This window comes from Papaver somniferum, chromosome 7 (genome assembly GCF_003573695.1).
Source record: "Papaver somniferum cultivar HN1 chromosome 7, ASM357369v1, whole genome shotgun sequence".
Lineage (NCBI taxonomy): Eukaryota > Viridiplantae > Streptophyta > Magnoliopsida > Ranunculales > Papaveraceae > Papaver > Papaver somniferum.
Window position 1 is genome coordinate 147,297,109 of NC_039364.1, and position 25,982 is coordinate 147,323,090.

Genomic DNA, 25,982 nt, shown 5'->3' on the forward strand with positions numbered 1-25,982 from the left:
AGACATAGTATTAAGGAATACAATATGAGGTTTATTGCTTAACCATTAAACTTTGTAGATAAGACATCGCCATAATCATTTGAATGCTATTGTGATTATGTATGGGTATGAGGTGAGGATTTCATCCTAGGGAACAATGTTTTACATGTGTTCTAAGGAAGTAAGTTCATAAACTTGTTTGTGAACCGAAAAAGAAATCGCCAGGTGTTATTGGTTTTGTTATTCATTGCATATCTTATGAAAAACCAATATGTGTGATTGAGCATAACCGTTCACGACTTGTTTGTGTTCTTGGTAAAACTATTCACAAAGGCCTGAGTTATGTATTGGGATGACTTTTATTAGTGAAACCGATCTTAAGTAATCACCTGAGATGGTATGATCGGGTTTGTGATTTTATGTTTGACCAAATATGGGAAAGGGGAACCGATCCTAGTAAGAGGTGCAGTACATCACAAAGGGGAACCGATCCTTTTATGAGGTGCAGCAAGGTTTATAGCAGAAAGGGGAACCGATCCTTTAAACATGTGCAACACGTTTTTAGGTAAAGGGGAACCGATCCTATGGACATGTGCAACACATATAAGTTAGATACCATATATATGTGGGGAACCGATCCTAGTACCTAGTCAACCGAATTTTTGGAAAGCTAGTGTGACTATGCATAGTACTCACATGGAGGTAGAACCGAAACTTGTTTTAGTAGAACCGTTAAACCCATGGTTGTGATTGAATGTTTGTTTGATCAATCACATAGTTCTTGAAAGTCAGATGAACCAATTCTAAACTTGTGTAGAAGTGTGGCAAATCGGTTTCAAGGTTGTAAGTGTGAAAGAAAACTTACAAAGAAAGGATGTCGACATACTTTGAATACGTGTTGTGAATGTTTATTTCTTTAATTGTTCACATTTATTCCTTAATATATAAAGGAAGAAAATCCCAGGATCGAAACATAAGTAAGTTAAGAATATTTTAATTAAGGTTATTAATTCCATTTTATAGGGAAATATAAGAATTAGTAATGTGCATTTACTAATTAGATTTTCCGAGAGATTTCGATCATTATTTTTGGACAGAGCATTTCCAGGAGTGATGGAAACCGAATTTTTGCTTTAATTAATATCTTGAGAATACTTTCGGTTTTGGAAATTCCTTGGTGTCCAAACTTCTTTGTCTATAAATACTTGAAGTTTGCGTTTCTAGCAAACTAATCCTTTGTAACAACAGACTTCCTGTTTTGTTGTTGTTACTGGTGTAGCCGCCTATTCGGAGAGGAGAGTAACCTAATTAGGAGAAATCTCTTACGGCCGCTCAGTTTAAAGTATTCTTTGGGATTGAGAAGCTCTAGCGTGTATCGCTGGTGGGAAACTAGATAATTACGGTTTATCTTTTGTTTTCAATTGATTTGATTGACTAACGGTGGTTGAAATATGATTGCACCAAGTTTGTTTATGCTTGAGGATCTTCTATTTTGGTATAAGATTTACTCAAACTAGTTCAGAGTTTCGACAGAGATCTTTAGACTGTTGTTAGTTATAAAGACGATCTTTTGATAATCCATTGTTAACAGACTCCGTTCTGTGTGTGATTGATCACAAGAGATTCAAGTGATTGCGTGCAGGTTTTTATTGAAGATTCAAGAAGATATTGAAGATCTGACTTGGGTTTATAATCTTTGATGTGCACAATACTTGTTTCGGTAAAAGAGGATCCAATTAATAATCGATTTATCCTTGTGATAGATTGGATTGATTAATTGAGTAGATCGGCATCAACACAATTCTTTGGATTGATAGTGTTGTTGGCTTAATCTTAAATGATTACTTCGGTAATTGAACATAAGATAGATCTAAGGACCTGACGAAGGATTTTATGTTAAGATAAACAGAAGAACCTTTGTCCGACTCATATCACTTAGTTGAAGAGAGTTGATACCAAACAGATTTGTTGTTTCTTTACTGTTTGGAATACGAACTAAAGGAATTGTTCCAAGTACGTGACTTATTTATAAGTTGGAGGCGTGGGAATACAGACGAAACTAGGTGAACTATAGGTTTAGTTGCTTGGTCTCAACTATACGAAGTTAGGTGTAATTTTGTGTAGCGGCTTAATCCCGAGAGTATTCAATTATGTACAAGGTCCCGGGGTTTTTCTGCATTTGCGGTTTTCTCGTTAACAAAATCTTGTTGTGTCATTTACTTTATATTTCCGCATTATAATTGTTTTGTTATAATTAAAGTAAATTACACACACGGTAGTTCCTATTTACTTGATAAGTGAATCCTATTGTGTTTGGTTAAGTCCGAACCTTTTTATCAAGTAACATACTTCGTTGTTGTATTGTCTCGATCTCCTATCCATAGAAGATCACACGAAGTGTGAACCGATTAGTTGTATTGTCTCGACTCAGTCCATAGGCAATCACTTTCGCAGAAAGGACTTATAGGTAGGAAAAGTTTTAGCTTGAGGTATATTTGGGTACCCTCGCCTTTTCAAATTGCAAATCTTTGGATTACCAATATGTGCAAGATGGTAGAACTGATCATAACTTTGTTATGTATCTTGGAACAACTAATCACAAGTGCCTGACTTAAGATTTGGTATGACTGATTTTTATTAATTAGTGTAACCGATCCTAAGTAATCACCATGAGATGGTATGGCCGATATTTGTAATTGATGTGACCGATCCTAGTAATTGGTGTGACCGATCACAGAGTGTTGTGTAATCGATCCTTTTAATTGGTGTAACCGGTCCTGGTAATTGGTGTAACCGATCCTGGTAACTAGTGAGACCGATCACAAGTAATACCATGCGAATATGGCAACCGGTTCTGGTAATTGATGTAACCGATCCTAGTAACTGATGTATCCGGTCCTGGTAACTTGTGTGACCAATCACAAGTATTTCCATATTGAGGTATACCCGATCCTACTGATTGGTAGAACCGATTGAACCCATGTATGTGATTTGATTAATCACATAGTAATCTTGGAATATAGGTGAACCAATTCTAAACTTGTTTGGAAGTGTGGTATAACTGATTCTAAGAATGTAAATCCATATAAATATGAATAAGGATTTACAGTGAAGAGATGTCAACTTACTTTGAACACGTATAATAACTCTTATCTTTTATTGTTCAAAGATATTCCTTAGTACTCAGGGAGATCATGTACCGAAATAAATTGAGAATCTTTTAATTAAGGTTTTTGGTTTTATATGCTTTAATTACCAGCAATTAAATGCATATCTCTAGAGAATAAAAATTAGTAATGTGCATTTACTAATTGGAGATTTTCTATTGGGATATTTCGAAAATTTTGGACAAGCATTTATTTGAATTAAGAAAACCGAATTTTGCTATTCATTGCATATCTTGAGAATATTTTCGGTTTTGGAAATTCCTTGGTGTCCAAACATCCTTGATCTATAAATACCTAATTTTGCATTTCTACCAAACTATCCCAAGAGCCAGGAAAACTTCATTCTTGTTGTTTCTGGTGGAGCCGTTTAATCGGAGAGGAAAGTATCCTAATTATGTGAAATCTCTTAGGACCGCTCGTTTAAAGACTTCTGTGGGATCAAGAAGCTCTACGAGTACCGTTGGTGGTAAACTAGATAATTGTGGTGTTATTAGTTTTCGACTGATTTGATTGACTAACGGTTGTTGAAACTTTGATTGCACCTAGTTTTTTTATTCTTGAGATTCTTCTCCTCTGATATAAGATTTACTCAAACTAGATTGAAGTATCAACGAGATATTTAGAACTGTTTATAGATCTAAAGACATCTTGTGATGATCCATTGTTAACAGACTCTGTTCTGTGTGTGATTGATCACAAGAGATTCAAGTGGTGTTGTGCAAGTATTTATCGAAGATCAAAGAAGATTTGAAGACGAAAAAGATAGTTCTCATATCTTTGGTGTGCACAAACCTTGATCGGCTGGGATCCAACTAGAATCGGATTTATTTGATTGATTAGTTATGTGATATTGGCATCGCTTTATAGTTTCTCGTTGAGCTCTATACTGATTGATTGCGAATCTAAATTTGACTACTTTGGTAGTTATTGGATAGATTGATCTAACCAGGCAAAGGAGTTTATTATATTAAACGGAAGAGCCTTTACGTATTGGCTTGAGATATCTTTATCTTGAAAGAATCAAAAGAGTTGTTACCAAACAGATTTCTTGTTCCTTTACTTTTTGGAATACGATCTAAATGAATTGTTCCAGTGTGTGCACTCATTGAAGTCGGACGCGCAGGGATACTGAGGAAACTAAGTGAACTAGGGGTAGTTGCTTGGTCTCAACTATACGAAGTTGGTGTATATTTTGTATAACGGCTTAATTCTGAGAGTATTCAATTCTAGACTTGGTCCCGAGGTTTTTTTGCATTTGCATTTTTCCTTGTTAACAAATCTTGATGTGCGATTTACTTTTTTTTTCCGTAATTATATTTTTTTATATAATTTAACGTAAATTACACAAACGTTAACTCTGATATACTTGATAGTGATCCTATATAGTTTGGTTAAGTCCGAACCTAATATAAAGTATCACACTTTGGTAGTCGTATTGTCTCGATCTCGTATCCATAGACAATCGCACAAAGTGTGAGTACCGATGTTGTTGTGTTGTCTCGACTTTATCCACAGAAGATCATTTTTCGTAAGAGGACTTATAAATGGATAAATAAAAGATCGTGGTGTATTTGGGTACCATGATCTTTTCAATTGGTATCAGAGCAGGCAAACATGAAAATATCTAACAATCTGTGTTTGGTGCGATCCAACCTATAGGAATTGAATCTATGTCTGATTTAGTTAACGTTATGCAAGATTACGAATACTCAAAAGTTGAAGATGTTACTCATTCGTTAACTCATGATCCAGGAGTTACGAAAATTAAAAGTACATCTGAGTTTATCTCTGATGGAAAAGAAGATGCTGATAAAGAGCTTGTGAAACTCCTAAAACCTATAAGATCTCTGTCTACAAGGATGTTAATATTAAAGACAAAATCTAATATTATTAAGCAAGAGATCATAGAAAAAGACATTCAACTAATTATTCTAGCAAAGAGAATGTGGATCTCACTGTCAAAGTAGAAGCTCTTGGTAGATCTCTTACTCAAGAACAAGAGATTCATCCTATGACTCTGACTAATGATTTTGTTATAATTTCTTCTAATGAGGAAAACAAAAGTATTTGCTCGACTTTTACAGATCGTGATAACAAGACTTATTTGATCACGTATGAAACAGATCATGATGATGGCAGTTTTCCTACATCAAGTCAGAAGAGAATGAATTACTATCTTCTACAACTACTGATGATCAACCGAAATCTTGTCCAAAGGAAACTTTGAACCGATTCTGTTAAAAAGATCTTAAGGAATACAACTTTCATTCACTTGACAAGAAACTTATACTTCTTCAAAATACTGTGGTAAAAGTATTAAAAGAAGTTTCTTATTGTCTTAAAAAACTGAAAGATCATTCCTCAGTAGAAAGACAGAATATACCCCAAACTGATAAAATCAACTCAAAAAAATCAGAAGAAAGAGTTGATAATCACTTCTGGAAAAAGGTTCCTCCTCACTCATGTTGAAACGGTCCTTGTTTACATGAAAAACATTTTCAGAAGAAAGGAAAGGAAATAATTTCTTCCAAAAGAAACAATCATGGAAGATTTCCAATAATTGTTTCAGACAATCAAACTGATGTGTATAATAAGGAAATCCTTCGAATGAGAAAGTCTTATGAAAATATCATTGACATAATCCATCTCTGAAAATTCTCATATCAATACAGTTTCACCACGTGATCATACCTTTAGACTAAGGAAGGATCATCTTCTTGGGAGAAAATACTTTGGGAAGAAACTTCCAAAGACAAACATGAACTATGTTTCCGTTACTCATTTTAAGCTCGATAAGGCTTACTCCGATACAACCTAGTTGTATGGAGAATGTGTATCCTCATCCAAATTCGTTCTCATGTTTTTGGGGATGAGGAAGCACATAAAATGAGAGCACATGATATTGTGTTTTATGATAAAACAAAATTTGTGAGAATTCTTGGATAAGATGCGAATCCATCTTGTCTTAAAAATTATTTCTCATGTTTATTATGATCTTCCATAATTAGGTTTTATTTCAAATTTTTGAATTTTAATAAACCTTCCAGCTTGAGAAGTTCGGACACTGGAAACAAAAAATATTCTTAATATATTTTCGGAAATTCCATTGTATTTTCGGTCAAAAAGTTGTCTCTTCTTAAGAGAAACTTTCTCTTGCTTGTATTGAGAAACTCTGAATAATTCTTATTTAAATCCTTGATCATGCCTCCAATAACTCGCAATATTACAAAGGTAAATAAGGAGGAAGCTCAAAATGTTAAAGATTGTCAAGGAATCAATACAGAAAGGAAGAAGAATATCATATAAAAAATCATGTCTGATTATGATAGATAGTTTGCTGGATCTCAAGATGAGTCGTGTCTGTTGGCTTACAACCTTCAAGATCCAACAAAAACCAAATGGATTCCTTATGATAGTATGATAGACTATATCCATGGTTTTGAAGAACTAAGAATCAATCTCATAACAACGGATCGAAATCAAGATTGGCTCAAGGATAGGATTGAGGAAACAAAAGATGATCTTGCAGACATAAAAGTTCAAGTTGAAAAGCTTGAAAAACAAGAAGTGGTTGCTGACAAGTCTCTCGAGACATGCTTCAAGAGTTTGAATGCTGAAGAAACCTCAGTGAACAATCAAAGCACCACTAGGGATTAAGTTATATACAATAATACTTAATCAGAAAATAGACATCCATGTTTGATTTACTTCAATTTTTGTATAAGGTCTATTTTTAATAAAACTATCATTATTATGAATAAAATTATTTCTTTATAATTTTTCTTGTGATAATTATTGATTACATAGCCTGTGAATGAATGTTTATATTTTTGCTATGTGTATTCGGTTTATGGGATGTCTGATTTCGGTTTTCATTAACCTTAATATTCGGTCTCATATGATGTAACCCGTATGGTTTGTGTGGATTTTTGATTTAGCGTGATTAAGTTCTAGCCCGTGTTGGTAGGCCTTATCGAAGGATCATAAGGTGTTCCGATTGAAACTCATATGTGAAATATCACAATATGTTGAATCAATTTATGTTTACATGAGTTGTGTTTAGCATAACATATGTGTTTCGGGTTTTCAACTTTTGCTATTGGCACACATTAGTTAAAATCGTTTCAACCTTTCTCTGGTAAAGGTTGCTTTTGTTGTTGTTATTTTGTTTTTGCCAGAGGATGACAACATACTGGGGGAGAGTTCTTACTTGAACTTGCGCTTAATGATATATCTTTCTGGGAGAAGAGGCGGCGGAATCTTTTTCCTATTTAAGAAAAGCCTTTTTATATTGCATATATTTTTCTTTTTCTTAACAAAATTTCGGTACAATTGATATATTCCATTATTGTGTATGCATGTGTGTGTGCTGATTCAATTGTTTCTGGTTAAGAAAACCTGTGTCAATTTATTTGACTTATTATTTGGTATCTTCTTTATTGTTGGGATTCAAGTTTTTTTGCTTAATTAAATTCAGTGCAATTGCGGTGCTATAATGTCTATGTTTGTTTCAATTGCTTACGGTTAAGAAAATAGTTTTACAATTATTTTGGTTTGTATATGTTGTTTATGGCTTAACGAAATATGGGATCATTTGTTTAGTCCAAATCGATACCGGATAAGAGAAAATAAGTTAATTCTGATCTTAGTTAGACTTATCAAATTGAAGGATTCGGTTATTCAAATCTAACTGAATGTCTTGACAAGAAAAACTAGTTAATTAACCTAGTGTTTGTCTTGTCTAAAGAGAAAGGTCAAAGTTATTGTCTGAATAATTGGAGCCTGATGAGAGAAATAAAGTCAATTCTGATCTTTGTTTTGGTCTTATCGAAACAAGCGGTTGTACATACGCAACCGGTTTAACAAGGGAATTAAGTTTCTTAGTCGATTTGTTAAACTATTAGGGAAAATTGCTTCGGGCAATTGTTTCCTTGATAACATATTTTAACTAAATTACTTATAGTTTCGGTTTTAATATTAGTTATCTAAAGTGGTATGTGAAACCTTCGTGCTGAACTATTATAGGTTGTTTACAAATATTTTGTATTTGTAAGATACTTTCGCTTTGTCCTTTATTTGCTCGAACTATCGTCATTTTGTGACGAAAATGGGGAGATATATATGGAGTAAACAAGTGATTTGCAATCACTAATGAAAGGACAATTGTGCTTAAACGTTATATCTAACGAAAGTGTAAAGCATTGACTAAGGGGGAGAAACATATCATATTGTTGTTGTAGTATTATGACTACAAAAAAAAGGAAATAACAAAGATATTCAGATTGAATATCTACCTAGCTTACCTTTAGGGGGAGTAAAAGCTTTGTTATTCAAATGTCAATATCGACATTTATTGATTGAATATATGCAGGTTATTGTGTTGTTGAAGCTTGGAATCAAGCGTATGAAAAATGAATTCTTATGCAATTTGTTTATCCATATGTAAAAAGAGTGTTTTCACTAAAATTGACAAAGGGGGAGATTGTTAAAGCATAGCTCGGTTGAACTCACCAAGCGTTGGTATGTCAAGTTTGGTTGTCATATTTTAGTGTGTCAAAACTCATCTAAAGTCGCTTAATTGTAAACTAGAGTTAACTTCGTTTAGGTTAGACTAGAAAGTCTTCGAATGTTGAGACATACAAGTATTACTCCGAAGACCTAAAGAATGAAGAAGAAGCGAATTACAACGGCAACATCATCCTTCCTCTTGAGGTTAGTCATATTGACTTGAACTGTTTCATTCCTAACGTATCTTTCAAGTCGTGTTATATTGAAAACATAACTGCGAAGATGTATATACTGTACCTATTGTCTAATACTCTGGTGATGTGACACGGTCATATTTATATATGCATCCATCCCTGACATGTTAAAACAAAATATGAAACGATTTTGCCAACATCGGCCTTATTGCAACTTGGTGTTTCAAAAGAGGTTCTTTTGAACACATGGAGAGCAACCAAGGTGTTGACCGCCACTGAAGATATTAAAACCTGTGAAGGAGAACAATTTAGGAGGTTGAAGTATCAAAGAAAATTCTACATTGAGATGGAAAATCATAATTAGAGTGATGGATTTCGATGAGATACAAGGTGTACCCAATTTCAAGTACGTATGTATTTCATTCACATTGTCTATTGTAGAATGATTTTTTTTTTTTGGGTATAGGTTTCATTTCTAAACGATCGATTGATATTTAGTAGTATACATAGGAAATTCAATGTGATTAAGTGTACCATAAAAACGGATTCGGGCTTATAATAAACTGTATAATATAAATTTCACATTTTAGAAGAGTGTTCGAAGATAAAAAAAGATATCTAGACCGAATCTTTATGAGAAAAATGGCTGAAAGACAACACCACAGTACATAAGAAGAAGAAAACAGTTGGATGAAGGCCACAAATCCTCGTGTAGGCCACTCTTAAATTTTCATATTATTTTACAAAAATTTAACTCTTATAGGTGACTTTATGTCAATGTTTATGATTTTTTGGTTTTGTTCGATAAGCTGATATGATGCCTCGTGTTTGGTCTATGTAGGGGAAATGACTGTGAGCCATTGTCCTTGAAGGACCAATCATATGTGCTTGAGAACGTGTTCAAGTATCATTCAAATAAAAACGTACAAATGGGTTCAGACATAGATCATTTGATGGTAAGCTGAGTTACCATCCACTACTATTTAAACTTATACCCCTAAGTTCCATTTTAGATAAGGGTCTAGAGTATTCACATAATTTAAGAAATAAAGAGAGGTATAATTTTATTCTATTTATAACCTAGATAAAAGTATACAAACATTAATTGCTATTATTATATTTAAAATGAACGCATAGTTCCAAGACAAAATACAAGGGTGTTGTTGGAAGTTTTGTGGAAAAATATGAAACTGTAAGGACTCTCAAGCACGTCAACACTATTAAACCGGTCAAGAGTCGATTTAGAGATCTCAAGAGACGATTTAGTTGTTAATGACTCGACTAGTTAATATAGATTTTAATTGATAGGAATTAATCTAACAACGATCTAGATACGAAATTAGTATCATTTAATAGGTCTCGAAAAGTTATGTGGAATGGACTACTCGCACGCGTCATTCAGACACTAGGTGAAGAAGATTTATCAATTTATTTATGGAGGGTAAAATAGTCATTTCGTTGATGAACTTTATGGCAGCCCTTATCCAGGATGTGGGTGCCTTGGTACTTTTGGTTTGATCTTATCGACCACAAATCGAGAAGATCAGTCATTTCTTGCTTTTCTTCTTCTTTCTTCTATTTTCTTCTACTTCTTCTTGTCGGGAAACCGAGAAGATGCGGATACTAATTCACCAGGAGGGTACCATAAGAAACCATATGAGATAACACCATTTTCAGTTCATATTATATGGGTTTTGATACCCTTCCAAGTAAATTGGAATCTCCTTTAACAGTTCTATAGTTTCCGTGAATAGACAATTTGGAGCAGAAATGCACGTTTTAGATGATGATGGGTATATTTTAGGTTATACTAATTGATTTTTCTTTCCCATTGCGAACATACTCCGGGTCATAAAGTAAATTTTGGGTTCCGCTTGTTAACAATGAAATATTTTGTTTTTACATTGATATTTTTTGTTTCATCTCACTGTGATTATATTAGTTACAGGTAAGAAAACTGCAATCAATCAAAGAGAGTCCCTGAAAAGAAGATATTAGAACACCGCTGCTATGGTTGGTAGGACCAATCGAAGAAAAATGAAACACCGCTTCAATTTTCGAAAATTGTGCCTAAAGCGAAAGTATCACTTTTCTTGAAACAGAGGGAGTATATCGTTTTATTAGTTGCAACGGAAAATTAATTGATGCATAAACCAAAATATAGATGCATAATGTGTTATGCATCCTTTGTGGTGGTTTGCATAATGGTTATGCATTCAATTTTTGAAAATTGTGCTTAAAAAAGATAGACACTTTTGAATTTTTCGTAAAAACTCTAACACCTTGTTTGTTTTTTCCCGATTCATCTGAGTCGTTTGAATCGGACTTGTCTGGATCTGACTCGGTATGTTTATTTTTTGAGTTTCTTTTGACTCATCTGATTCAAAAATATTTGAGTCAGTGACTTTGTCCCATGAGTCAGAGGCATTTATTCCCCGACTTAAATGGTCCGAATCAGGGTTTAGGTTTGAGTAAGATGGCGAGTCAGATCTGACTCAAAATAAAAAACAAACACATTGTAAATTTGATATTATTGTTTGTACTTATTGTGTAAATCTCTTTAAAATCTTTCCAACGAGATAAAATTTGTAAATTTCTAAGACACCGAATTTTAGATATGCTATATTCTAGTTTGCTTGTCAATCATATCCTGAAAAAATAGGATATATAAAGAGTATAATAATTAGACTAAAAGGGAGAGGCATTTCGGATTTTTTAGGTCCTAAAGACTTCTACCAAACCATTTCCAATCTTTTTATCAAATTATACATTTATGTTAGGTCTAATTTTACAAAAACAAGCGACCATAAAAGAACGATTTTTTGGGCACTACTCAAAAATGGAGGGGGACTACTCTTCATTTTTTGGGTGGATATTTGAAGTAATTTTGAGTCATCCCTTTTCTATTTTTTTTAATACCAAACTTTCCCTTGGTAATAAAATTAGTTAGTGTATTGATTAGTGAGTTAATTAATTATTAGTGATTAAATTAATAATTTGATTTTTTTAAAAAGAAGAATTATTGAGGGGGAGAAGAAGAAGATGAAGATGATAATGAAGATGAGAGTTTGGGAAGAAAAAAGGTTAGATCTTTTTCTTTAAGAGCCACAACAAGAGTATGATGTTTTGGGTACTCACGGATACTTCAAATTTAGTTAACGGTGCTCGAATTGGCCAAAACATTCCTAAAAATAAACAATTTACAAATTGATTTCGGTTTGGTTAACAAAGTTCGGCTACGACATTTGAAGAACAGGTAGCCGAACTCAGCTCTAATGGAGTTTTTTCTTTCAGAGAAAAGTTCGGTTAGGAAAAAAAAATTGCGACGTAACCGAACCAAAATCCGGCTGGGAAAATAAAATGAAAAAATTTGCGACGTAACCGAACTTAATATATAGGTTTTCAGAGAAAAGTTCGGTTAGGAGAAAAAAATTGCGATGTAATCGAACTAAAAGTTCGGCTAGGAAAAAAAGTTGAGTTCGGCTAGTTCGACAAAGTTTTTCAGATAATTCCTAGCCTAAATTCTCTCGGCAACTTCCATTTTCAACTCATTTTGATGATTACTTCTCATTTTTTCAACCAAAAACGAATGACAATTTATGGGTTTGTTATAATTTTGATTTTGTTTTGTTAATGATTTAAATTAAGTTATATATAGAGGTGGCTGTGGTGGTGGTTCGAGGTGGTCGGTGGTGGTGAGCGGCGGTGGTGATGGGAGAGGTGGTTATATATATAGATGGTGGTGATGGGAGGAGGTGGTTAATTATATATAGGTTAAGGGTAGGTTAGTCATTTCCATAATTTAGGATACCCCTTATAATCATAGGATAGATATTTTATCACTTAGTAGCCCCCATCATTTTTGAGTAGTGCCCAAAAAATCATTCCCATAAAAGGGACTTCTCCTTTCGGGCCCTCCGGTCCGTAGGCCCAAAAAAGAAAACAAAGTAGGCAATCCTAATAGTATCGGTATGAAATGATATCGTCCCCTAATAGTACCGGTATCCCTTTATAAATCGGGACAAAGTGAGATATCTATCTTACAAAAACAAATGTGTTTTGTCCCATCTAATGGTTCTGAATCAATCTTTTTAAGCAATCCATGACTCTCATTGCTTTAAAAGTCGAAGAAAGTGAAAGAGATAAATCGTGGCTTACAATGCACCCTCCTCCTACGCTTTCATCCAACGTCTCAAATTCAATTCTTTTCTCTTTATTTCATATGTTACTCTTAGTAGCACAGACGTCAGGGCTCATAATCTTCTTCTCTGATATTAGGGTTTCCGATATTTCCTCTTAGTAGAACAGCATAGCGCACCACTAGTTTCCGATCTTCTCATGAGTCTCATCATATCCAGCAATAAACTTTTCATAGTACGTTACAATTGTTCGCCTACATAAACCCTAACAGAGGTCATCATCTACCCATGTTTCTTACGCCTCCTCTCTCAAGAACGCTAGGTAACTGATAATTGCTTTTAAGTTTCCTAACTCTGATTTTCGGGTTTCTCTTTCAATCACACATGCCATAGATCAAATTTACATTTCCAAGTTATTTTCTTTGTTTTATTTCAGATGAAAATAGGTGCCATCCACTTCAGGTAAATACTACTCTGTTTGAGCCTTGCACATTCAGAATTTTACAAGTAAATTGCTTTAATTTATACTTTTGGTATCTTTTTAGTTCAGAAATTGCAACCTTTTGTTCAGTAATTTAGTAATTCCTGTCCAATGTTTGTCTAATTTAACCTTCTACTGTTGGTGTTGTCTACTCTTGATGTATGATTTTAAAGAAAAAAAATTCATACATATTTTGGTTGTTATATATCTTTACTGAATTTGGTTGATTGTGCATTTTAGATCTTGCAAAAATATATTTTTATATAAACATCAATCCAGAAACACTAAGAGTATGGGGTATGTCATTTAGTTTGTCAATAAACTAAATTCCATGATTTTATCTTACAAATCATGAGTTAATGTTATACTTCATTTTAGTATCAACAATGATTTTACAATGACTAACTGTATAAGGGTTTCTTATATGTCTTTGATATACATTCTTGACAGCGGTTGTCTAGGAGATTTTTGAACCAACATTGATGGCACAAATACTTAATTGCAGTGCCCAAATACTCAGAAAAATTAGTAGACATTTATATGCATAACTAACAGATAAATTTATCTGGGCGTTCGAGATTATGAAAGTATAATGATTGGAATTCATTGATTTGCAGAATAACTATTATGAGATTCATTATAAGCTTTCTTGATTTCTTTCTTCCTAAATTGCAATATGTATATATTGTTTGTCGCTTGCGAGATAGTAATACTAATTATGGAAGACGGTAATTGTGGAAATGGTAGGATATCATTGGGTTGGAAAAGGCTACAAAAGAGCTTCTAGAGGTATATATACTGTGCATCTTTCCTTCTCTTTTAGTGCTCTCTTTTACTGATTAACTGCTTGATGACTAATCATGTCGTTATGATGACATTGAAATTTGTAAAGTACAAAAATATAAGAAACATCTGCTGCTTTTTATAGTTAAGATCTTGGTCTCAGTTTTTTACCTCATAGAAAGTAAGACGCACACCCTTTGAGCTTGATGCTATTAACTCCTACTGCTGTTTGAGAGGTTTAATTTTTGTTGGCTTATCAGAAGTATGTACCAATCACGAACTTGGTTGATCGATCTTCGTCTAGCTTCCAATATTTGGGAGTGGATTCTCTACTGCATGCTAAGGGTAGAGCTTTCAGAAATCCCTCTTATGTGACACAAGAATGCGCTCTACCTTGAAAAAAGTGAATTTTCAACTAAATGCATCTAGAAATCTGTCCAGCAGTTTGAAGAACAGGTACCACTCATTCAAGTTTCAAATTAGGTTTCTTATTTCTCTCTTCCAATATTTAACCATATATTGCTAATTCACAAATTTTCACTTTTATTTTTGATTAGCTATTGATCAACCAATGGCGAAACAACATCATCCATCCACCGAAGTTTAGGTATGCAACTCTGAACTCTCAAGTCTAAATTACCGTCACTGTCTTTTGTATTAGATCAATTTCACCAGTCCTGTTTTGTTTATTTTTTCGTATAATTGGACTTTAGCATCTGTCTTTGTTGTGTGTTGCAGAGCGTTTATCCTACTGTTGATCAAATTATCTACAAGCACCGGACATCCATAATATTGATTTAGAGGAACATCCATAATATTGATTTAGAGGACATTTATCTCTTTTAATGCTCTCTTTTACTTTTTTTTTTCTTTGCTACCTATTGTGCTTACCGTTAGTTACTTCAGGTTTATCTACGCGAGTAGGCTTGGTAAATTTTGATACGCCTGATCTGAGATGGAGGCATTCCATTTGTTTACTAATGCTTTTATTCTTAGTAGTTTGATAGCGCTTTCCCATGTTTATGTGCAGATTCAAGATGCAGTCATGACCATAGACCGGGGATGTAATCAACTTAGTTTCATGCATGTAATGCAATCACTTTAATACTGGAGTTTTCATAGGGGTGATTGTAAAAAATTAATTTAGAAATATGAATAAGATGGGCATCCATACACAAATACAATGGTTAACTGCAATTCAGAAGGAAAAGGAAATGGAAATGTAGGATAATATATAGTTTAAATGCTTATTGGTTTTGATTTTGATTTTGATTCTTATCTTGAGAAACTTAAATGTAAATTTTAGTTTATATTTCTACAATTAAAATTCAGTACATATTGGATTGTTCGAATTATCTACAAGCACCGGACATCCATATTTTGGACATGTAAATTATTTCCACATGCCGTTATTTGGTGTGTAATTCAACTGATTGCTATTTTGCATTCAGTTGACGTTCGTGGTTACAGTTTGAAGAAAAGGATCTATGTGAGGGTTGAACATGTTCATATAGGTCTTTTTTTTAGATTTTTTGTTTAGAAATGTTCATATAGGTCAACGTGCAAAGAAGTGTTCAAGCTTAAGAAATTACAAAACGACAAGTAAATTGGGCTGTGCATTATTGAATGGGGCTACAACTCCATTTCCGCCGCTCATGTTCTATTTTCTTTCAGAAATCATTTAAAATCTATGACGTACTGTACTATTAAAAGAGGGCAACTTATAGAACCAGTATCACCTAAAAATCGAAGGTTCTCAAAAATCTTAGCACGCTTAAGTAAATAGTTTATGAAATGTCAAGAATATCACTAATTGATCAATAGACTCATTTATTTCTTTTCTTTGAAGGGCAATTCTACAGTCACCAGATATTATCTCTCGAGTTATCCTGTACCACGTTAACTTTGTCATTTCGTGGGCATAAACTAAGAATATAGCATTTAATGTGGGTGATATTTATTCATATGAGTTGTTTATTTCTCAGAAAAAAGAAGAAAAAAAAAACGCAACACACTGACACAAGAACCAAAACCCAGACTGTTATGGCATGGGTCATATCCTAGTACTACTGTACCAAAAGATGATAATCAGCTAGTCCAAAAGATGTCAAAAGCGGAAACTATATTTAATATTTCTTAATCCGATAAAAATAGAAGTTAATGAGGAAAAAAGAACAACAAAAACAAACAGTGATTAGTTAATATTCAATTTTCTGTTAGATTTTTTTTCCTGAAATAAAATAACAATAAAAAATAAGTTAAGTTTTATCTTTTGATTTTGTCTGTTTTTAGGTTTTCTCGTTAATATTTTTTTATTTTTCTTTTGTGAAAACTAAAACCGATTATTTCTTCTTTCAATTCAACGAATGAATGACAATGAACCGATCATCAGAAATCCACTACTTTTGATCTAATCTGGATGCATTCCAGAAGATCACTTGCAGATGGTTTCGGTGATTCTTATTCATTTCCTTCGGATTTCTCCACGATTTCATTCCAAAAAGGTATCCATCCCTTTTTCCCCTGGTCGTCAATTCTCTACGCAGAATTTGAGCCAGATCTTATAGAATTTAGAAAGCTTACAACTTGATGTTATTTGGGTTAGAAAATTTTCTCTTTTTCCCCTGTGTTAAATTTTATTGATTTATTTGTGATATTGTTATCTTTTTAGGGTTTTTGTTTGTAGCAATTTGATTGATTAGGTTGAAATTTGGATATAGAATGAATTTTTGGATTTAATTTTTCAGGTTAGAGTTAATTTGGAAGGGAAATGTTAAACAAATTTATAAAACGTGGGCATCGGAAAGTTCCCAAATCAGATGCCAATGAGGCTGCTTATGCGGGTCATCGGAGTTCTGGATCCAATGTTACCGTAAATCATGCTTCCAGAACTACGGTTGCTTCTTCTGTTGCCAATGCTCAGCAACAGGGTGGTGGTGGTGGTGTTGGTGCTGGAGCAGGAGGCGCAGCACCAACGCCTGCCGCAATTGCTGCTGCCATCCCAGGATCATCAGGAGTTGTTGAATTTCTTCCATATTTTAAAGATGTTCCTTCAGCAGATCGTCAGACTTTGTTTATTCGTAAGCTAAACATATGTTGCCTTCAATTTGATTTTTCGGATACATTGAAAATGATCCGGGAAAAGGAAACCAAGCGTCAAACACTTATTGAGCTTGTGGAATTTATTCAATCTGGTTCTGGGAAGATTAATGAAGCGTGCCAAGAAGAATTAGTAAAGATGGTTTCGGTAAACATATTTCGCTGCCTACCACCTGCTTCTCATGAGAATACAGGTTCCGAAAATATTGATCCAGAAGAAGAGGAACCTTATCTCGAACCTTCATGGACTCATTTGCAGCTTGTGTATGAGCTGCTTCTTAGGTATATTGTATCATCAGATACTGACACTAAGATTGCTAAGCGCTATATTGATCATTCATTTGTTCTGAAAATCCTTGATCTGTTTGAATCAGAAGATCCCCGTGAAAGGGAGTATTTAAAGACAATTCTCCATCGTATTTATGGGAAGTTCATGGTTCATCGTCCCTTTATAAGGAAAGCAATTAATAATATATTTTATCGGTTTATATTTGAAACCGAAAGACACAGTGGAATTAGTGAGTTGCTGGAGATTTTAGGGAGCATAATAAATGGATTCGCATTGCCCATGAAGGAGGAACATAAGCTGTTCCTTGTCAGGGCTCTTATTCCTCTTCACAAGCCAAAGTCTATCTCTATGTATCATCAGCAGTTGACATATTGCATTACCCAGTTTGTCGAAAAGGATTACAAGCTGGCAGATACTGTTATTAGAGGATTATTGAAGTATTGGCCACTGACGAATTGTCAGAAAGAGGTTCTTTTTCTAGGGGAACTAGAGGAAGTGCTGGAAGCAACACAATCTTCAGAGTTTCAACGCTGCACAGGTCCTCTATTCAGACAAATTGGTCGCTGCCTCAATAGTTCGCATTTCCAGGTTTGATACCAACTTATGCTGTCGTACTGCTCGTACGGTATCATGTACTTTTATGCACCATACCTTGGATATTTAGCGTTCACAGTACTCTATAGTCAATACGCGTTGTCATCTAACCAGTAACTTTGAGGTCTCTTTCCGTAGATTACATTTCCTGTCAGTAAATTAGCCAATGGATGAGCTCTTGTTTTTGAAATTGTGCTACCTCGCTGTTATAACGCGGCAGTAGTTTTTAGATTTATGTGCTTCCGCAGTTGTGAATGATCCCGTTTTCTAGTCTTGTGTGCTTGGCTGCCTTCAATTTTTCTAATATAGGATTTTATTAAGTATGAACTTGAATCAGACATGATTAATGGTTGTTCTACTTTTTGTCTGAGGGATCTACATTTTCATCATTTTGGCTTCTGTATCTTGAAAAGTAGAAAATGGTCTCAATCCAGCTCGGTTGCAAGGAAGAGGCAGCCACAGAGGCCACTAAATTTAGATACTCTAGGGAATAGTGCTTATAAAATTGAACCCGCTATATACATTCCAGTTATTGAAGCTAATCTTGTGCACACATGGTTGACTAGGACGTATATGGTTGGTGCCCAAAACCTTTAGATATGCTTAGGATTACGTGACCTTTTCAAAACTTAAGCTACCTTAGGTTTTTCCTCATCACCCTTCAGAGATACCAATGACTTCTGTCAATAACCACTGCACAGTAATTCCGTTTTCATATATTCCTTGGTTCCATCTAGCTTCTGCTGCATATAATGAATAAATTGCCTCGTACATATCATATTATCTCTAAAATTATTCATTTCGTTAAACTTAGCAAATATAACTGACAGTACTTCTACAGCGTTCAATAAATTCCCGAAACATTATGAAGGGGGCGTATAGGAAGTTGTAGTTTCTTAAGGAAATAAGGAAATGAAGAAATTACAGACTTCTATCTGAACATTACCTTTTTCATATTTTCTGTCAACCAGTAGCTAATCTGAAGCTATCCTTGTGTAGGTTGCAGAACGTGCACTCTTTCTTTGGAACAACGACCATATTGTGGGATTGATTGCACAGAATCGAAGAGCAGTGCTGCCAATTATCTTTGAAGCACTGGAGAGAAACATACAGGGGCACTGGAACCAAGCTGTCCACGGGTTGAGTGGAAATGTCAGGAAGATGTTCCTGGAGATGGACTCGGAGCTGTTTGAAGAGTGTCAGAGGCAGTACCAAGAGAAAGAAGATCAAGCAGAAGGATTAGAAGAGCAACGTGAATTAACATGGAAGAGACTGGAAGAGATGGCAGGAATCGAGGTAGAGGAGGTAGAAGATGATGATGACGTTGATAATTGTGTTAATGATGATGAGAGTGATGGTGATGTCGATGTTGATATGGTTAACTGATTAAAATCATGGCTATGGTTTAATTAGTTGGTCGGGTAGGTTCAGCCATCCGAGTAATGTAGGATGATGAGGAGGCCTATTTTGTATCTCCATGACCGAATCATTGCCGAGTCTTACTCTGCTTTTTGATGGTAGTTCTTTTGTTTCCTTCTTTTTATCTGCCCGTCCACATCATGGAAGACGAGAAACTCGAAAGGCGGATGAAAAGATAGATCCCGAGAGAGACAGAGACAGAGGAAATCAAAGATGTAATCTAGAATTATCTGAAAATCAGAAAATCATGTGGATAATTATGTTTGCTTGTGAAGATTATTTTTTCCTGCTAAAGAAAAAAGCGTTAATTTGTTTATTCTGTGCCTCTCTCTTTTTTTTCCTTCGAACAACCGAAACAGCCTAAGCACTCAAGCAGGCAGGTAAAGAAGGTTGCATGACTTGTACAAGTTGTACTATCTTGTGTGCATGTAATGTAGCTAGAAATTTGGATTTATACATAAAAATGTAAGCCGATGTCTCCCAATAAATCCTATTATCAACCAATGAAGAACTTTTTGTACTTGGACTTTGAATTTATACATAAAAATGTAAGCCGATGTCTCCCAATAAATACTATTATCAACCAATGAAGAACTTTTTGTACTTGGACTCCTTGCCAGTAGTGGATTAAATCAACAAGAAAATAAAATTCCAAGCAACGAGAAAAAGAAAAGAGTCAAAGTAATGTTTTCGTTGCTCAGATTCATAGCACCTGAGGTGAGGTGCCGTAGCATTAAAAATATATATAAAAAAATGCGGTGAGCGTGGATCGAACACGCGAACTTCAGATCTTCAGTCTGACGCTCTCCCAACTGAGCTATCCCGGCTTAGTTGCTGTGATTTGTAGACTAAGAGAAAACATCAAGTTGTTCCTTTATAAACCGGACTGCGGAAACTCGGAACGAAACGGAAAACTCAACAAACACAAAATCCGGTTAGGGATTAGGAAATTCAAACTTTCTCAGCCTCTAAAATCACCCCCCTCCCACCCCACCCCCCTCACTATTAAAGATTAGAAATTAAGATTTGTGAACAATATTATAATTTTGAGATATAGAGAGAGTAACTAGAGAGCAGATAGAGTTAAGAGATGTCAAAGAAAGGAGCACTACAGAAAGATGTACCATGGAGAGCAAACCCAAATGGTGGAAAACCAATTCCTAAAATCCATCACTCCCCACTTCTTCGTATTCAACAAAACCCTAATTCTTATTATGCTCTTGCTGTCATGAAGCATCCTGACCCAATTGGGAAAGGTTTTGCAAGTGAAGCTACAGTTGAAGCTGCTGGTCCTGATTGTCTTGTTCCTGGTCAGATTACTCCGATCAGATTACTTGGTCTCAAGGTATATCTCTAACTTTCTCTCTTTAGAATTTTTGTATATTCATTGTAAAAATTCTCACGGCCTTTTGATATTAACAGGTTTGGCCTATTGAAATTAACATGAAGTTTATGGAACCTGTGGATAAAGAACTTAAAAACCTCGGCAGGGTATGTATATTCTTTTGTCTTTCTCTATTTTTCACTACTACTTCAGTTCTTATGCTATGGTTGAACTGAATTGCATGTTTAAATTTGAATGTATGTTGAGAACGCCCGGTGTACATTAACATGGTTTGTTTTGGAATAGTGAAGTTGTTTAAAGTAGCTAAATCCATTTTGTTCTGGTCAATTGAAATGATAATCATGATAGTGTTATTTACTGATTAGGGGCAAGAATAAACAGAACCCTTGTTTTTTTGGGGGATCTTTTTGTTAACGTTAGTCCTGATTGGGAATGAAAATGCGGGGTTTTCCCCTATGGTAATTGCACTAGTAGATTTAGTGAATGACAGATCTTACTTGCTTCTTGTGGAGTGGACTAGTTAATGGTAATCCTTTGCTAACCGGTGAAGGAAAAAGTGGTTTCTTGTGCTCTTGGTAGTAACATACTAGTGGAGGGTATAATCGTTGTTGGAGACAAGCTGTTTGCTGTGAAACTTATCAATCTTTGTGATTTCTATCGACAAAACACTAGTGCCATCTGCATTTGAAATTCTGGTTTCAACTTGTACAACTCTTGCTAGTAGGGTTATTTAACTTCGCAGTTTTCACCATTATTTTTTTCTATATAATGTGAAGCAACCTTCCAAGTTCAATAGCATCGTCAATCTTCTTCATCGCAATTTTTGACCAGTTCTCTATTTATGTGACCTGTAAACTTTTGTTCTTGTTGCAGTTTATGGATTCAGCTCTCAACCTTATGAATGCATCATTTCAAGATCGTTAGGATCTTATGTCTTTCTTCTGTCAAAAAGCCGGAGCCTCATCAATAACTTGTTCATATAAGAAGAGTAATACTTATCGAGAAGATCTCCTTGTAGTGTTGTTTTTTGGCCCCAAAACTTTATACATCCATGACGGCCTTGAAATCTGAATGTTAGTTCTGCTGCGTAATTCGATGTTCTGCACAACTTTTCTATAAAGCTTTTTTTTCCTAATAATGAACTTCTACTCTCTTTCATGTGAAATACTCTGTCATTCCTGGTTGACTACTGCAATTGTTTGCTTAAATTATAGATGTTATGCTACTCCACATTCATATTGAAGATTAATCGTGAATACGAGTCTGGACGGTATCCTTGTGTTGCTCATAACTTGGTCAAGTTCTCTTTACCGGATAATCGCTTGGTATTTGCAGAGGGAGTCAGGAGAAGTGCAGCTGGCATCATTTTTAGAGGTCACTTGGGTGCTGTGCTGCGTGCTGTATAGGTAAGGAAGCCCAGTTACTAACTTCACAGCTAAAAATAATGCCTATCATATTGAGTCTGGATTGGGTAATCCTGCAAGGATGGAGAAACGCGAGTCCTAGATTGAAATGGTGAAGGGTATTACCAATATCTTATATTTTCAGAGGTCAGGAGAAGTGCAGCTGGCATCATTTTCAGAGGTCACTTGGGTGCTGTGCTGCGTGCTGTATAGGTACGGAAGCCCAGTTACTAACTTCACAGCTAAAAATAATGCCTATCATATTGAGTCTGGATTGGGTAATCCTGTAAGGATTGAGAAACGCGAGTCCTAGATTGAAATGGTGAAGGGTATTCGCAGAGGGATAGGAGTCAGGAGAAGTGCAGCTGGCATCATTTTCAGAGGTCACTTGGGTGCTGTGCTCCGTGCTGTATAGGTACGGAAGCCCAGTTACTAACTTCACAGCTAAAAATAATGCCTATCATATTGAGTCTGGATTGGGTAATCCTGCAAGGATGGAGAAACGCGAGTCCTGGATTGAAATGGTGAAGGGTATCACCAATATCTTATATTTTCATTTCGTTTTCTTCTCAACCTAGTGTAGAGAAGCTGATTTCCCTGATGACTGCAAATTGAGGCAGCTCTTCGAAGTTGGAGAATGTTGAAAAAGAATACTTAACGTATAGTCCTTTCCCTTTTAACCATTATAAAGTTACTGGTATAAGCTTATGATTTGTTGCTTCCCTTTTTTGCCACAAAAAGAGGTTGTTTTAGGCCAATTCCAGTGGGAGTGAAAATTAAATCTAATGAGTTACATGAATAGGCAATACTGGTTTAGCTAAGCCAAATGGAGAAAATATATCCCATCATTACAATCTTCATATCATGAGCTTTGCTTCGTTATCCTGACGTAATCACTCTTTCTCCCTTTCATGTTCCCTGAGTTTCAAATTCTGAGTATACAGATTGCTAGCATTCATCAACTAGTTCTTCTCCTTGTAATCATCATTGGATGTTTTTCAGTACATCTTTCATTCAAAAGAAGTTCACATACAAGTTTCAACTCACTAAGTTCAGTTACACAGAGACATTCAACAACTTCCAGATCAACAGTAAACAGTTCATTAAATTCTACTCAAAAAGTTTCAAAACAAGCATCCATCATTACATCTCAATTTACTCGGACCAAAAAACACTGGACTACTTTCCCAATTTCCTGTACCACCTTAAACATCTTCTTCAACACCAAAATACTAAAACTGAAACCAATAGTACCACTTATCAAATTAACACACAGAACATCACTGTCTATTCACATCAACATCACCACCAAACTAGAAAAGAAACCGGCCGAAAAAGGGAGAAGGAAAACAAAATACTCACCAACATCTGCAACAAAACAAAGAAGAGAATAAGCAAGATCAAGCACCGGAAAAGCTGTTTTGCTAAAAACTTGTTGATCGTTTTCAGAATCTATTCGAAATATGAAAATCTAGCTTTTTCCGACGCCTGCGAAGAGACTACCAAAAGTCTTCCTCATCAGTGCCCCATTCGTCCTCTTCAAATCTCTCACTATCATCACTGTCAGATGATGCTGGTGAAGTATCACTTGATGATGCAGAACTCCCATCTTCTGTATCCTCGTCAGTCCCTCCATCCATAATCTCAGCATCTCCATATCCCTCTCCTCGGGATCACCCTCTTGCATGGTCCTTGCTAGAATCTTTGGATTGGAAAGTTCATACTCAAAACGGCTTCTCAACCTGCGCTCATGATATTTCTCCATTACCCTCTGATCCTCAGCACCATCAGAATCATGATCACTGGTGTCGTCCTCCTCCACAGCATACTCATAACCTTCATCATCAGAAGCTTCAGAATCACTCTGTCGCACTCCCATACTTTGGTTCCTTGGAATGCTTCTCAGCCCATTCCTCATCCTTTCTGTTTCTCCTCTCTAAGTACTTTGGTTTCCATGCGGCATACAAGTTCTCGATCCTTTCCTCTCTATCTGACGTAACCTCTCTTGCTCTTCTCTCTGTCGGATTATTTCGAGTGCACGACGATCAATCTATGCTTGAATTTCAGTTCTCAATTTCTGAAGATCTTCTGTGCTTAATCCTAGAACAAGGGATTTGGCTTGCTCATATTCTGATGATGATGGATTAATTGGCGGTCTATTCTCACCGACATTTGGAGGATTTTGATCAACCATTTCCTAAAATTTTTCTTTCTCTCTTAATTCTTTCCTTTTCTGTGAAAAAGCCTAAAGAAAATTACCCTGGCTATGATAATCTCTCGGCTAAACACCCATTTAAAGACCCAATTGTACCCATTAAATCCCATTTATAGCGCTTGGTTAACCGTCATGTCACTTTTTTTACTACGCCCATTCAAAACCATGCGTATTCTTTTCACCCTAACGATCATAATTACCTTATCAAGACCTATTTTCAACACCTAATCTTTACTATTACCATTACTCCATTTGGAACTGCCATTAAGGGAGGTCTTGGCAGGTCACCAAACTTTGATGTCTTCTTTTGGGGTTTAATTAAAATTTTATGTTTTATGCAGATTAGAAGAATGCAACACCAGTTGAGAGGCACCATTGTGGTCTAGGGCATGTCTGCCAGATGGGTTACTAGCTCTACCATCAAACCTATGCGTATCACCCAAATACAATCTCAAAATCAAAACCATCTACCTCCACAGAATTTTTCCCTCCATTTCTATATCCACCACCTATTTTGCAATTTCACTACAATTATTACCTTTGGAAGTTTGTACTATCCTACCCATGTCAATCTAGCAAAACACAAACCCATTAAATATCCACCAACCCCAAATTGCGCCATGCTTACGTATCAAACTCTTACATCCCAGGAAAGACTACAATAGGTCATTGGATTTACCCTTACTAGGACCTCTTATCGTCAAAAACACGTGAATGTTGATATCTCCAGACTGATGTTAGGCATAAAGTACGAGAGTATCCTTATGATAAACCATACGCCCAAAACAGAAATAGCAGAATAGCAACAGCTACCTTACACCAAATTTCTCCTGAAAATTTTCCTATCTTTATTCAACAGTCTACTCATTTCTTTTTTAAGGTTCAAAAACATAAACAAATAAAACCCCATGCCATCTCACCATCCACATAGGCCATGCACAATATCAGTGTAGTACAAAAAAGAGATTCCTCTCTATACACCTACATATTATATTGGTTTTCAGTAACCCTCTTTTATATCAGTCTCAATTCATATACATCCAGTCTCTCTACCTAATTGAGCTACCAAATTCCACAGAAAACCATCAAAAATTAAATCAAAATATTCAAAATCTGTCTGCTCAAATGGCTAACAATTTAACTTTACCATCCACCCTTTCAGAACCTGTGTTCATAGACAAAAAATTAATTCTAGCTGAGTCTGATAATAATTGGAAATGGTGCATGGCAGGATATTTATGTTGTGAAACCCTGGTTCCCACCTCCTCTATTCGTTTCTACATCTGTAACCATTGGCCTCTAGTCCAATCACTTACTGTCACAACTTTTAATGGATTATGCAACAAAGTCCTTATTCGTTTTTTAGC

General features: G+C 35.2%; 2 protein-coding genes and 1 non-coding gene across 3 annotated transcripts; 2 read left to right on the plus strand and 1 right to left on the minus strand.

Annotated features, from left to right (window-relative positions):
* Window positions 1-16,546: 16,546 nt before the first annotated feature.
* Window positions 16,547-19,971, plus strand: LOC113298685 (serine/threonine protein phosphatase 2A 57 kDa regulatory subunit B' beta isoform-like). Its single transcript, XM_026547495.1, has 3 exons — window positions 16,547-16,755; window positions 16,999-18,227; window positions 19,233-19,971. The coding sequence occupies exons 2-3, from the start codon at window positions 17,022-17,024 to the stop codon at window positions 19,617-19,619; spliced, it is 1,593 nt and encodes a 530-aa protein (XP_026403280.1). The 5' UTR covers window positions 16,547-16,755; window positions 16,999-17,021; the 3' UTR covers window positions 19,620-19,971.
* A 435-nt stretch (window positions 19,972-20,406) lies between these two features.
* On the minus strand, window positions 20,407-20,479 carry TRNAF-GAA. The gene has a single exon. It is a non-coding gene; the product is annotated as a tRNA-Phe (tRNA).
* A 165-nt stretch (window positions 20,480-20,644) lies between these two features.
* Window positions 20,645-22,233, plus strand: LOC113298686. Its single transcript, XM_026547496.1, has 3 exons — window positions 20,645-20,997; window positions 21,075-21,143; window positions 21,871-22,233. Exons 1-3 carry the CDS (start codon window positions 20,743-20,745, stop codon window positions 21,919-21,921), a joined length of 375 nt encoding a protein of 124 aa, XP_026403281.1. The 5' UTR covers window positions 20,645-20,742; the 3' UTR covers window positions 21,922-22,233.
* The last annotated feature ends 3,749 nt before the right edge of the window (window positions 22,234-25,982 follow it).